At 43.0% G+C, this 13,410-nt stretch overlaps 4 protein-coding genes across 12 annotated transcripts in view; 2 read left to right on the top strand and 2 right to left on the bottom strand.

Annotated features, from left to right (window-relative positions):
• Positions 1–17: 17 nt before the first annotated feature.
• Positions 18–2,338, bottom strand: LOC119552152 (probable hydroxyacid-oxoacid transhydrogenase, mitochondrial). Its single transcript, XM_037861958.1, has 5 exons — positions 2,267–2,338; positions 2,127–2,211; positions 1,382–1,756; positions 1,174–1,315; positions 18–954 (listed from the first exon to the last, which is right to left on the bottom strand). The coding sequence occupies exons 1-5, from the start codon at positions 2,314–2,316 to the stop codon at positions 212–214; spliced, it is 1,395 nt and encodes a 464-aa protein (XP_037717886.1). The 5' UTR covers positions 2,317–2,338; the 3' UTR covers positions 18–211.
• Positions 109–3,088, top strand: LOC119552155. Of its 2 annotated transcripts, none has more exons than XM_037861960.1 (2): positions 109–193; positions 2,441–3,088. In XM_037861960.1, the coding sequence occupies exon 2, from the start codon at positions 2,462–2,464 to the stop codon at positions 2,675–2,677; it is 216 nt and encodes a 71-aa protein (XP_037717888.1). In that variant the 5' UTR covers positions 109–193; positions 2,441–2,461; the 3' UTR covers positions 2,678–3,088. The 2 variants fall into 2 exon arrangements, with proteins under 2 accessions (XP_037717888.1, XP_037717889.1); XM_037861961.1 differs by lacking the exon at positions 109–193 and adding an exon at positions 794–932.
• A 305-nt stretch (positions 3,089–3,393) lies between these two features.
• Positions 3,394–3,769, top strand: LOC119549043. The gene has a single exon (XM_037856737.1). The coding sequence runs from the start codon at positions 3,418–3,420 to the stop codon at positions 3,568–3,570; it is 153 nt and encodes a 50-aa protein (XP_037712665.1). The 5' UTR covers positions 3,394–3,417; the 3' UTR covers positions 3,571–3,769.
• Positions 3,770–3,968: 199 nt separating this feature from the next.
• LOC119549040 (kazrin) overlaps positions 3,969–13,410 on the bottom strand; it is a 46,819-nt gene continuing 37,377 nt past the window's right edge. For 6 of the 8 annotated variants that reach the window (XM_037856728.1, XM_037856731.1, XM_037856727.1 and 3 more), the window contains 9 exons: positions 12,466–13,374; positions 12,348–12,408; positions 11,466–11,665; positions 10,491–10,985; positions 9,378–9,539; positions 9,112–9,256; positions 5,943–6,054; positions 5,206–5,229; positions 3,969–5,145 (listed from right to left, as the gene is read on the bottom strand). In XM_037856728.1, the coding sequence (XP_037712656.1) occupies positions 4,693–5,145; positions 5,206–5,229; positions 5,943–6,054; positions 9,112–9,256; positions 9,378–9,539; positions 10,491–10,985; positions 11,466–11,665; positions 12,348–12,408; positions 12,466–13,374 (2,561 nt within the window). In that variant the 3' untranslated portion in view covers positions 3,969–4,692. The other 2 variants (XM_037856735.1, XM_037856733.1) reach the window with 2 other exon arrangements.

The following is a 13,410-nucleotide window of genomic DNA, read 5'->3' as shown; positions in this document are numbered from 1 at the left end:
TGGCATCAAATTTCCAGTGATTCTGTTTGGGATTTTTAATGGTACATGTATACATACAAAAGTATTATGGTCCACTCTAAGTTTAGTAAATGCATTTATTCAATTGGAATTTTAAAAGCTCAAGTATGGTCAGTCTCTAGCCAAGGATCCGTTAGTTTAACACTTTTTCTTAAAGCAAACAAGTTAAGCGTGGGTAAGTTAAGCTTCCAAATTAATAGACCACCATGGAGTTTTCGAAGAGTTGTGAGAGGTTCTCCTCTGTCTGCGCCCTGGGTGCCAGTTTAGTGATTCTCTCCTGAGGCAGGGTTCCCTCAACCAAAGCGGGCACATCGCTGCTGGAGAATCCCAGCTCTCGGAGGCCATTTTCGATGCCAGCACGTTGCATAAAACCGCGTACAGTGTCCGCCAAAAGACGACCGGCGTCTGAGTTTCGAACACCCCGTACTTCTGCGCCCAGCAACTGGGCAGCCTCCAAATGTCGTTCCGGACAAGCTGGAGCGGTGAACTCAAAGACCGCCGGAGCACTGATCACCACAGACAAACCATGAGGGATTAGGGCGTGATCCGCGGAGTAACCCTTCGGCTTGTAGTCCCTTACATTTCCGGAAATCGGGTAGGACAGTCCATGGCACAGGTGCACTCCTGCATTGCCAAAACCCACGCCCGCCATCGTGGATGCCAAATGCATCTGAGATCGGGCCTCCAGGTTATCAGGCTGGTAAATGGCATCCACAAAGTTCTTTCGTATCGCCTCCAGGGCAAAACGTGCCCACACATCCGACACGGGGTTTCTGCCCTGATAGGTTGGTCTCAGGCTGGGATCACTGGGCGCCGGACCTCGTTCTCTGTAATCCACGGCCGTAAAGCTCTCCAGAGCATGACAGAAAACATCAAAGCCAGCGAAAGCCATCACACGTTCCGGCTGGGATAAGGTGTGTAGGGGATCTATTATGGCTAAAAGTCAAAAATTAAGAAATTAGCTAGGAAAATTAGTAAAGAGAAGTTTAACTTTAAGTTGTGGAGCTTGCATTCGATTTGAGTCTATAAAGTTATTATTATATTGTATTATATTGACCTCTTACATAAAGAAGACGGCTAATTTAGGTGACCACATATTTCATAAATCAAATGCAACCCAAATTTGTTAAAGTAAAATTGGGATGTAGTACTTACCCAAAGTGGGCTTTAGGAACTTGCTGGAGATCCCAGTCTTTGCATGCAATTTCTTGTAGTCAAATATAGCCACTCCAGTAGTTTCCGAACCAGTTCCCGAAGTAGTGGGCATGGCAATCAGCGGTTTCAGTTTCACAGATATCTGAGGGAATTTCAAAAATGTATGTTATTCATAATTGTGATATTAATTGTATTAGGGAGACCGTACCTCTTTGCCCTTGCCGATTGGACAGTTCACATAGTCCAAGAATTCAGCCTCCCGATCACTACTAAATAGATTGGCTGCCTTGGCCGTATCCAATGACGATCCTCCTCCAATGGCCAGAAAGGCATCGAATTCCTTTTGACGGGCAAACTCCGCAGCTTGCCACATGCTGCCATCCGTGGGTTCCACCCGGGTTTCGTCATAAATTTCGTAGTTAATTCCATGACGGGCGAGGGAGTCCAAGGCCACTTTCACGGAGGGCAACTGGACCACATTTTTGTCGGTGACCAAACAAACATTTTGGGCTCCCAAGTTGCGAAGATCGGCCCCTACTTCCGCGCTAACACCGGGTCCAAAGCGAACTGTTGAGGCTGACATCTGAAATTAGGAAAGGAGATTAATCATAAAGATCTTATAAGAAACCTTTAAAAGATAAGTAATCCCAAAAGAAAAAAAAAACAATTTTCTAAGCTTCAATATTTTTTGCAAGTTAAGATTTGAGAAACAAAAGAACATACATAAAATCCATACTATTTATGAGAGATTTTTAGAAACTCTGTAAGCATATTTCTTCGACGCAAGTTTTTAAAATACAAATGGAATTCAATGGAGAGGATTGTCATATGCATTTTAAGGGGAGAGGTTTTAACAACATGATATTGTTATCTGTGGAAGACTTTGAATGTCTGGCTGGAGATGAGAATCTGCTATCTGCAGGTGATCCAAAGTCCAACTTATAGCCACTTACCTCGAAGGCGTATTCCATGCGACCCGTTTGGGAGGCCGTTGGAGCAGCTGAGCCATAGTTATGCGAGTGGGCGGGGCACTTGCAACTGTTAGGTATTATAATATTTTCATTACTTACATAGCTTTCAATTCTATACTTACGAGTTAGCCACGATCGTGTTGATCAAACTTAAGACATTCTTCCGCGACATTCTGTTTGCCAATGAAATCAGCTGTTCCGAATCTTCGTGTGATAAGAACCCGAATCGATAGTTGGCGCCAAGCGACAATAATGCTCAATCGATAGCTAACCATTTAAATCTTTCTGTCTTTCAGCTTTGAAAAGAAAACCTGAAGATGTGCGACTACCAGATGGATTACTCCTTTGTTTTTGAAGACAGCTCCTGCGAGGGCGATGTATCAATGGCAGCCTATGATAATGGGTTCGAGTCCCTGTGGCAACAAGTGGGCGATGAACTCCGAAGGGAGCGGGAAATGAACGAACTCGGCCAACTTTTCCAGCAAAACTTGAGCCTGAGTCCGCCCGCCTACGCGGATCAATGGAGATTCTGATGGGACCTCCCAAAGTCAGCTCTTGTGATATTTGTATATAATAGGTTAATAGATTTAGCAGATCAGCCGCCAATTTAGTGGCCTTCGTTAGAGCATTTTCGATAAGTGCTCGTAGATTTTATAGTATAACTACCAAAAAAATGTTTTTGTATACTTTTGTTCATTCTTAGTTTATGCAATGATCTTGTCCGTGCCTTCAAATGTTTGCTTTCGTGAAAATTCGCTTTGTTTTGTCACTCTACCAAGTAATCAATTTGTATCAAACACATTGTTCATAGATCTTAATTTGGCAATAGTTTGCCTTCGATATCGTAATTAAATTAAATGTATACAATAACAAAAAGGAAAGTTCGAAACTTGTTAAATTCTTATTCAAAACGTTTCTAATAAATTTGCAATGTATAAAGTTGATTGTTCATGAACCTATTCATTTTTAATTAGAGATCCCACAATAAGATGTGACTGCGATTCGATTGTAAGGGGAACAATTGTTCGCTGGAGCTAATTACCTAAATGTATGTCCGCCCATTTTTCGCGCTAGATTTACAACTCAATTTGGGGCGTTATCTGGCCGATCTGCGAACATAAACAACTGGGGATGGTAAACGATGTTGACGGCTATTCCCCTCATTAGCATGCAGATCGTCGCCGATGCGCAGGGCGCCAGACCATAAAACGTTTGATTCCCGACGGATCGGTCAGCAGTTTGCATACGACTGGTGATTACTAGACATCGCGAGATGAAGTGGCTTAGTTTATTCCTGGTATTCGGAATCCTCGGTCTCATCGGTAGCCTGGGCACCCTAACAATGGCGGCACCCAATCCGGAACCCAAGGGTCGTCCGCATACAACTCGACGTCCCCGGAACGATAATGATAGCGATCGACGTTAGCAATCCGATCGCATGGAGGAGATGGAGATGGAGATGGACAAACCTCCCCGAAGATGCACCGAACCACAAAAGACACAGGATTCACATCGACTCTCGGTGAAGGTGAAATGTTTTGGAGTTGAGAAAATGCAATATGTTGAGGTCCTGCTCATCTAGCGGGCGGGATCTCCCCCGAACACAATAAAAAGGCTAACGTTTACAACAGAGTTTTGATCATTGGTTTATTCGATAGTTCTTGTTCGTCATAGGTCTAGAGTTAAATTGGTCAGCTTAATTATACCCTTACGCTTTCGGGGATTCTTTGATACTGATAGATTGGCGGCTAAAGCGGGCTGACTGACTTTCTTTGGTTGTGCGAGGGTTTTTGGGGGGTGCGTTTGTAATTACCTTATATTTGATTCGGTTTCTGTTTTGCTTTATTTCTTTCTGTTTTTACCATTACCATGCGATATTAAACGTTGCTTACTGTAATTTACAAAGTACCGCCGTTTGCGGCTTATCAAATTTAATTCAATAGTTTTCCGTTTCCATTTGCTTAGCTACGATAGTTTCGGTTACAAAATAATTTCAATTTATCTAAATTGCAATCGCATCTCCAGTGTCTGCATCAGCTTATAATTCTGTGAGTATAGTTAGTATTTCCACTCAATATTAACTCGGTTTAGAACTAGCTTTACAGTTACAATTACAATTAGAATTACATATACGCGATTGATTAAACTATTCCAGTTGATTTGAGTTTTGGGGTGGAGTGTTTGATTCGTTCATTCTTTTTAGCCTGCGTGTAGAGCTTAGTCTACACAATATTTATGTCGTTAATTACGTTTAGCATATAGTTCGTAGTTCTATCTGATTTGATCAAATGATTACTCGCTTACTTTGTATTTCTTGACGCATATGTATCTGTATCTGCTGAATGCTTGTATTTTGTAGGTGGGTCTGACACTGACTTGAATATAATTGAGTTTGCCTATAGAATCTAAGCTCAAATGGAGCTGGGAAGGTTAATTGATGGGATTCTGGGAAGAGGAAAAGGATGGTATTTGACTTTCATGCGGGAGTACAGCTGAGTATCTTTGGTAGTGGTAGTAGTTTACATCCTATCTAGCTAGCTTTTCACTCTTATTCGGGGGACTCCGAGGAGGCCGATATGCCCCCCAGACTGCAGGCTCCCACGCTGCCCGCACTCGTCGAGGCCCCAATGTCGCTGATGCTCTTCACGCGCCGCCGACTCTGCTCGTACAGCATCTGTGGGTCCGACAGTCCCGCATCCAGAACTCCTCCCACGGGCGGGGCGCTCACCCGGTGACCAGGCGGTGGACCATGACTGTAGATGCCACCGGCCGAGGGAATGGGCGGCGGAGCCGTCGTCGGCGGCGGCAGGAAGTGGTGGTAGTGCTGCTGCTGGGGATTCGTGTGCGGATTCGGATACTGGTGGCCTATGGTTGCGTATATTCCTCCGCCACCCTCGCTGCTGCTGTACGAAGGCGTTGGGGAGGTGGAGTTCCCAAAGGAACTGCGGTCCCCAGTGCGATGGGGTTTGCTGTTAAACCGAAAGGCTTTAGAAAGGGAGCTCTGCGGGGAGAAATATCAGTATTACAATGGGTTCTTTGGGTTCTCAAAATGCCAACTCACCTGAGATCCTTTCCATGCCGAAATCTGTTTGGTACACGAAATGAAAGAAACAAAATTTTAATGTTTTCGATTGGCTCAACCAGGTTGTAGTTTATCTTCTAAGGAACTAAAAAGTTAGGAACCGCCGTGAAACTCTTGGTGTCGCTAGATGGCTAAATTGTTAGTAACTTTTCAAGACTTTTATTATTGTTCATATTTTATTTTGTTATTATTAGTAGAAGTTTTATGTGTTGATTAACATGCTAGAAAATCACAAAGTACTTATGTATGTTGTAATGAGTGTAAGCGTTCTACGTATAACAATATATTTTCATATTTTTGATGGTTAAAAATCAATTTAATATATTAAGGTGTCTAAAAGTATGCTGTGAAATATTTTGCCAAGTCCTTTACCAAATTTTCAAGTTCCTTATCACCACCACTCAGAACTTAAATATATCACCTACTTGTAGGCACCTTAAAAAATGAAACCACAATAAATTGAATTTCCAATTTCGATGAAAGCCTGTGAAAGTTGAAAACCACAAAACAGGCTTTCAGTGAGATGAAAACACTGGCTGGCTGAGGCCTCTTAGGGATTTAAATAATTTATGCCATAGACACCGAGAGACTACAAAAGCTTCACGTCAATTCAGGCTAAGGACACAGTAATATATATTATATTATTGGATTATCATATTCAAGACCTAATGGGCTATAACTATAGTTATGATATGCGAGTGGTTAAGAGTACTTACCCTGAGGTTGCCGCTCGAGCGGCGATCTGTTGTGGCATAGTGCTGCAGTCCGCCGGGTCCCGTTAGAGGCACTACGCCGCAACCGGAACGGATGCCCTGACCCAGAGTCGCTCTACACAACAAACATGGCAATTTCGATTTGCGAATTTTTGCATAGGTCGTATGCGTGTGTATGTGTGTGGTCGTGAGTGGGTTGTTTTTTGGGGGGCGTATAGATATATCATGTTGTAGATGGGTGGGGTGTGCATGTATATTCGGTTTTCATAGGCAGGCAGGCAGGCAGCACATTAAAGACAGGACACAGACGGCAGATGACGGGAGTGTTGAGTTTTGGAGATTGGAATTCGGATTCGGAATTCGGAGTATGGAGTGCGGGCGGTCAGGCAGAGCGGCAGAGATAGCGATATAGAGACAGAGACAGAGAGAGAGAGAGAGAGCGAGAGAGCAGGCAAGGCAGGCACACATACACACACAGAAGGTGGTTTCATTGGGGTGTTGTTGAGTAGTTGTTGATTGGTTGTTGTTGAGTTGTTGTTGAGTTGTTGTCGGTTATGTTGTCGTTGTGTTGGTAATCGTGTTAGACAATCAAGCAGAGTTAGCAACAACAACAAGCCGTCGATTCGATTACCAAATTACGAAATTGAAGAGCAAACATACGGATGTGAAAGCAAAAGAGAGTGGATCAAATATATAGGAAAGATGGAAAAAGAAACGGGACAAAGACGAAAGAATCTGGTTAATCAATGTTTGGAGAGTTACGTTTAATTTGTTTCGTATTTAACTACACGTAGCGTAAAACAACAAGGAAATCAAAGATCTATGGTGAGCGTAAAACCCCCGAAAAAATAGTAAGGAAAGGAAAAGTAACTTTAAAAGTAAAGTAAGGATAGCATTGCTAACAGACACGAAACCAGCAGCCATAATATATTTGTATCTTTTTGATTTTGTAAGCCTTAGAATTCCAATCACACATAGTATCGATAAGGTATTTGTATGCAGTGGTACTTAGTAAGATGACAACGGTAAGACTAGTTCAAGCTACTTAAAAACATTGATAACACATACATAGAACTTGTTTTCGAGTGTCTGCGTATGTTTTTGAGTGTGTGGGTGTGTGAGAAATAGAGAGAGATAGGCTACTTAGTAAGCAAGTTTTACTTACAATTGACACTGTAGTTGCAAAATTGCAAAACCAAATTAACGACTTCTTAAGGAAATTAACTTAGGGGTGTTACCCTGCGGTCAAATCTCTAGAGTCACAAAATCAACATTTTTAAGTGCTAAAAAGTATGCAACAAATTATTTTGCGCAGCTATACGCAACCATAAGCAAACCATGTCAATCAAAATAAAACAATTGAGAGCACACTTTGAAGCACCGAAAACAGTGGAAAACAATATATTGTAGAGATTCGCAAGAGCATGACTCAATACCGCAGGGCAAAACTCATTCAAAACGCTTCACAGTATGCAACACCAAAACATTGACTATATCATCTAACCACGGAAATGTAGATGTGTATGTGTTCATGGACTCGTGTGCGAGTGTGTGGTTATGTAATTGGTCTTTTAGGTTCCATTGTGCGTTTGGTGGCTGTCTAACCGAGCTCTGAAAACAGCTCCTGTATCACAGAGAACTTGGGTGTTCCGGCCTAGTGACGAAAGACGCTCGTGTGGAAGGGTGTGTGTTGGCATTCGCAATGCTCTATCTTAGGCGTAACAATTGTTAATATCTGAAATACTATATCCCTTCCTTACATTACATTGACAAGAAGCCCTAATTATACGGATCTACTACATTAAATGCTTGACATCTATATCAATCTGAGTAAATGCAACGTTAAGCGCTCCTCGGGGAGTGTATCGTTATAATATCGATATCGGATATGCAAAGCTTGGACACTGGTTTTTTTTTCTGTTCTTGTGTGCGTTCCTAGTTCGATGCCTAAAGCACTTAATAATATTGTGGTATGATTACATGTACTGCTACGGATCGAATGCTCGACTATTCTGGGGTGAATCTATCAACTATTCGTAATGATGAAATACTAGCGCTCTGCTCCAGTTATTGTTCTCTCCCTATAGTTATTATCGTATCATCTTCATCAGCTTGGCTAAACAAATCAATATGAATCCCGTTCGATTTTTGATTATAATTCGTTTTCGTTATCTTGTTCTTTGGTTCGTGCGGATTATTTAGTGGCCCTGCAATTTGGCCAATTGTCTGGAGGCTTCCATTTGAAATTCTTCCATTTGACAGTAAATAAGGTATCTGCATTTCGGATATAGAAAATACAAATAAACATGTATCGAGATATTTTGGTTGGGAAAGAAAAGAGAGAGAAACATGGCCACAAGGGCCGCCATTAGTGCGATTCGCTTTATGGGGCGGTTTTATTTTACTTAACAGATCGTCTAAGACACGTTCACATGATCAACAACGAAACAAAGTACATTATTATCTAAGTTTACAGGCTGGAGACCTTTACATACTTATGCACGAGTAGACAGATTTAGATACAGATATGACATCGCATGATATGACATCTAATGAGTCGAGAAGTTGGCATTTCTGCAGCCACATTTCATTGGGGGATGTGGAAGAAGATAGATGGATGGTATGCACATAAGAAGCAGCTTATAAACGAATGATCAAAGCACTAAATATACAAAAGCCAGAGGTGAGTATGAATGAATGTGAATGATGAGTGTATGTTTCGGATGATGATGACGGTAATACGAGTGATGAATTGAAGCCTAAAGAGCTCCCGCAGTGACGCAATACTTCCTGCTAACAAACGCCAACCAAAAAATCACTCTGTAACCGATATGGTCTTAACGAAGGTGCAAAAATAAACACAAACTCACAACGAAAACAGTTAACAGGAAGGTTATATAAACTCGGGGATTGGGGATGGATATACAAAACGGCAATAACTCAATCAAAACAAAAGACAACTCTAATCAAAACGCTGTATTACGCTACATATTCATGTTTTCACAATTCACATGTCAAACCCAAGGGATTACACAAAGGACACTCACACACGGGGCACACACACTCACACACACACATAACACATAGGACACTCACAACTCACAGACACACACACGCACGCACAGAGATATCTAGAGGGTCTTTGTGGCTCGCTGGGCCCTTAAAAACTCACCGTGCGGGCAAAATGAGGGCATCGAATTCCGTGTTGAGATGTCGCCGTATTATGTTCTTCGAGGGGGGAATGCCCAGGGCGGTGGCCATGGTGTCGCCGGAGAATGATGGTTCCAGTACCACAAGGCCGCCGTGCACGCCGCTATCTGCAGGTGGGTTAGCAGTGGGTGGAAATGGGTGGAAACGAGATTAGAACGGGTCAGAGAAGCCCCCTTAATTGCCGCTCTGAATGGCATAATCAAAGAGCAATCGATATGGCACACGCACCCTTCAGATTGTCGGCGTACTCGCCCAGGTCGATGGATCGCACCCAGCGGATGAAGCGCTGGTTCGTCCACACAATGGGGTCCGTGTCCACCGTCTCCGATTGCACCCGTCTCATGGCCAGCGTCTGGCGGTCGTACTTCACAATGCGCAACACGTGGATGCCTGTCGGGGAGGAGGGAATGAAATGCGCCTTTGATTAGGTTCAAAGGTTACCAAGAGAGGGAACCATAACTACTATCTCTATCTTTAGATGAAATCCTTTGTAGACTTTAATTATCCTTTATCATTTTAAATCTTTAAATTGAGTCAAACTTTTTTAATAATTAATTAATAATTATGACATGAAAAACAAATTATAATATAAGCAATGTTATAATCCATATTATCCAAAACACAATAATGGCAGAAGAATGTAATGTATCAGTCAAGTAAATTAAGACGTCTGTATATTTCTTTGCGATTTATAAAGCATAGGTAAAAGCTACAGAAATTAAGTTGTTTTTTTTATGTTGTGTGTCTTATTAAGGTAAATAGTCCTAAGAATCTAAAGAACCGGGTGAGTTCCGTTGCATTATTTCTTAAAAAATGTACACAAATAAAACTATGACGTTCTCAAATTGAGTATTTGCATTCTCAATTTAAGGATGCACTTAATTTAAATAAAGAATTTGGGGGAAAACTCATATTATGAAAAAAAAATTCAGCTCATTTTAAGAAACAAAGACTTGAATTGATTCGAAAATTGTCAATTTGAGGAAACGTGCTCTTCAATTTCCAACTTGAAAATAAATATTCTTATGTTGAGATACCAAAAAACTCATAAAGGAATTGGAAATTATCATACTGAGTCATAGATTACTTCTTTTAAATTAGTTCGGCAAACGAGATGATAGATAAGAGGCCTTTATATCGTTGGTTTTCCTGTTCAAAGAACATTGTCTTAATTAAGTTTCTGAAATATGTGAGTGTGGGTGCCTAAACTTTGACCTGCTGATAAAACCTTATGCTGGTTGCGTACTAAAAATCGCAAGCTCTAGTCTACTACATAAGTGAAATGCATGTAAGCATTCATAACCCAAAATAAATATGGCAGAAATAATCTTTAAACCTTACCGTGAACAATGCTGGCCTGGTGGAACTTCCGCGTGACGCCCAGGAACTTCTCGAGCTCCTTCTTGGAGAGCGTGTCCAGCATCCGGGCGTCGACAAGGGACTGCACGAAGGGCTCCGCGTACTGGGGCAGTCCAATGTCCGGCAGCCACTCGGTGGCCACCCAGGTGTGGCCCAGCTGCGTGATCAGCGGGTAGCGGACCATCTCCGGCCGCCGCTGCTCCTCGATGGCCAGCCGCAGCTTCTTGCGGTGCATCGGGTGGGCGAGGCCCAGGCCCGCCTCCAGCTCCACGTCGTTCAGCTCCAGCAGCACCTTGCCGCTCTTCACGTTCTCGGCGCACCTGGCGCTGTACTGGGGCATTCCCAGGGCCACCTCCAGCCAGGCGAGCACCTGGCTGGCCCGCCAGCGGTCGATGGGCAGCTGGGAGGCCTCCCGCAGCAGGCGCAGCTTCTCGGCGTAGCCCTCCTCTGTCAGGGGGTTCCACGAGTAGTCGGCATCTGGAGGGGTGTACCAATATCATCATTCGGTGAACGTATAGATATCTTAAATTCATAATTTGTATTTTGTCAAATCCATTTTTTAACTTATTCTGATTTTAAACTTTCAAAACACTATCCCTTCCCAATTATTCTGATTTAAAACTATAATAACAGTATCGTTAGTCAAAAATATAATTATTAAAGATTTTTAAATCTGTTATAGGTAGTACCTATTAGTTACACCTTGATAAAAATAATCATCTGACTCTTAATTTTGAGGATGCTTCTAATTGAAAAAAATTTAAGCAGCTTACAATATTAACCGCCTAAATGGAACTCATAATATATGCATATATCATGATATTTATTTATAATATACTGAAAGTGTATTTATAATATACTGAAGGTGTTACAAACAATATGTTAGAAATAAGCAATATTAGTGAAACCATTTGTCTTTCATAGCATCTCAATATTTATTTTAACATTTGCACTCACATTCAGTCACTCCATCGGCGGATAGGGCCTTGCTCTTATTCCGGGAGCGGGCAAAAACCCTTGATATACTTCCCCAAGTTCCGCCACGTCCATTCCGAGCGCCCAGTGGTCCACTTTTGCTGGCGCTGGCAAACTTTCTACTGATAGCACCACCTCCTGGTCCTTCGGGGTCCACAGGTGAGCCCAACTGCTCCACGGATCTATTGGGATTGCAACACAATTATACTTTCAAATCCCTACTTAAGGTAATTTACAATGTAAATGTAGTTTACAATTATCCTAAAAGGAAATTTATCAATGTTCAAATTTCACAAAATCCCCGAATGCAAATAAAAGTCTATGCAAAAATTATAATAAGCGTGTCATGTAACTCAGATGCAGATAGATTTATCATTAAATTTGGTTTCAGTATTTGTTTTCCACACGGAATTAATTAAAGCCGGGAAATGGCGGAGATTAAATTAAAAACATTGTGTAAAACATTTTTCAGTTGAACATGATGATTTGCAATGCAAATAACACATTTCATAAACCAAAGCACATAGCCTATATGTATGAGGTTAGCTGTGCTGTGTAAATAAACAATAACCAGAGATTTAATTAATAACTTTGTGGTCGAATTTAGGCCCTAGGTGAGTTTTATTTCCTTCATTAAACTAAGGGAAAATTAAAATAATCGTTGAGCATTAGAAAATATATAAATTGAGCTCTGCAACAAAAAAGTTCTTTAAGCTAAGAGTCAAAATAGAAAACGTCACCCTGAGCTAAAAAATTAGATCATTGAAAAACGCAATATTTTTTTACATTATAACATGGTTCTAATGTTTTTAGAATTAGAAAATATAAATCCTATAGTAGTATAGTATAGTATTATAATAATACCTTGAGTAGGCAGCCGAGTTGAGGGGAGACAATGTGGGGCTGCGTTCCTTGGGCGTGCCAACTGATATAAAGAATGTGATTACGTTGGACTTGGATCCCTTAGAACCGTATTACTCACATTGGTACATGTTCTGGCTGGACACGAGTGAGATGCTGTCCGGATCGACCGTGATGCAGGGTCCGTTGTCGCAGGTGCCATCGCTAAAGTTCAGTTCTCCGCCGGTGCTCTCCCGATCGCTGCTGTTCCTCAGTCCTGAGTCATTGGAGCAGGAGTTGCGATCCCCGGCCGTGGCCCCTGATCCGCCACTCAAGCTGCCACTGAAGGCGGACAGCGAGTTGCCACGCCCACTGTCCTCGGCGGTACCTCGCATCCCGGCCAATCCACCGCCCATTCCCGAGGCGGCGGCCATCTGGCTGAGCATTCCCGAGGCAGCCGATGGAGGAGTCAGTGGGGCAAAGGAGTGGAGGCTCTCCTGGTCCGAGAGACAGCCTGTCAACTGGCGGCGGGCCTCCTGGAGCTGCTCCTGCAGCCTCTGAAGCTGCAGATCCCTGGCCGAAAGCTGTTGGGCCAGGGCCAGCGATCGCTCCGCCTCATCACGGGCCTGCTTGAGCAGCTGGAAACGCTCCCGATCCCGGTCCCCGGAGATCTTGGCATTCGTCGTCTCCGTCTCCCGCACCCGCTCCTGATAGTTCCTTATGAAATCACGCAGCTCCTGCTCCTTTTCCTGCAGCGAGGCGCACAGCTGTTTCACCTGACCCAGAAGATCGGACTTGTCCGTCCGCAGCTTCTTCCGCTCCAGCCGCATGGTCAAGAGCTGGTTCTTCACCGACCTGAGCTCCGATTCCAGGCGTTCGATGCGCTCCTTGGCAGCCGTTCCCTCGGCGGATGAGTTGGCCACTGCCTCCATTTCGGTAGTGGTGTCCACTCCACCCACTGCTCCATCTGTAGAGAGCTCGAGCAGTCGCCTCAGCCGGAGCAGTTCGGCATTTAGGCGATCGTTCTCCTCGCGCAGCTTCATGGCAGCTTCTGCAAAGAAATCAGGTTTTAAATGGGCTTAAATAA

The sequence above is a fragment of the Drosophila subpulchrella genome, chromosome 2R (genome assembly GCF_014743375.2).
Source record: "Drosophila subpulchrella strain 33 F10 #4 breed RU33 chromosome 2R, RU_Dsub_v1.1 Primary Assembly, whole genome shotgun sequence".
NCBI lineage: Eukaryota > Metazoa > Arthropoda > Insecta > Diptera > Drosophilidae > Drosophila > Drosophila subpulchrella.
This window is presented reverse-complemented; position numbering and strand designations above follow the sequence as displayed.

What these genes read in the sequence shown, in the direction of transcription:
- LOC119552152 (XM_037861958.1), bottom strand. Translation starts at nt 2,316, where the DNA reads ATGTCGCGGAAGAATGTCTTAAGTTTGATCAACACGATCGTGGCTAAC. An exon ending in GCATGGAATACGCCTTCGAG is followed by an intron (nt 1,757 to 2,126) that starts GTAAGTGGCTAT and finishes TCCTAATTTCAG; the next exon opens with ATGTCAGCCTCAACAGTTCG. An exon ending in CAATCGGCAAGGGCAAAGAG is followed by an intron (nt 1,316 to 1,381) that starts GTACGGTCTCCC and finishes AAATTCCCTCAG; the next exon opens with ATATCTGTGAAACTGAAACC.
- LOC119549043 (XM_037856737.1), top strand. Translation starts at nt 3,418, where the DNA reads ATGAAGTGGCTTAGTTTATTCCTGGTATTCGGAATCCTCGGTCTCATC.
- LOC119552155 (XM_037861960.1), top strand. Translation starts at nt 2,462, where the DNA reads ATGTGCGACTACCAGATGGATTACTCCTTTGTTTTTGAAGACAGCTCC.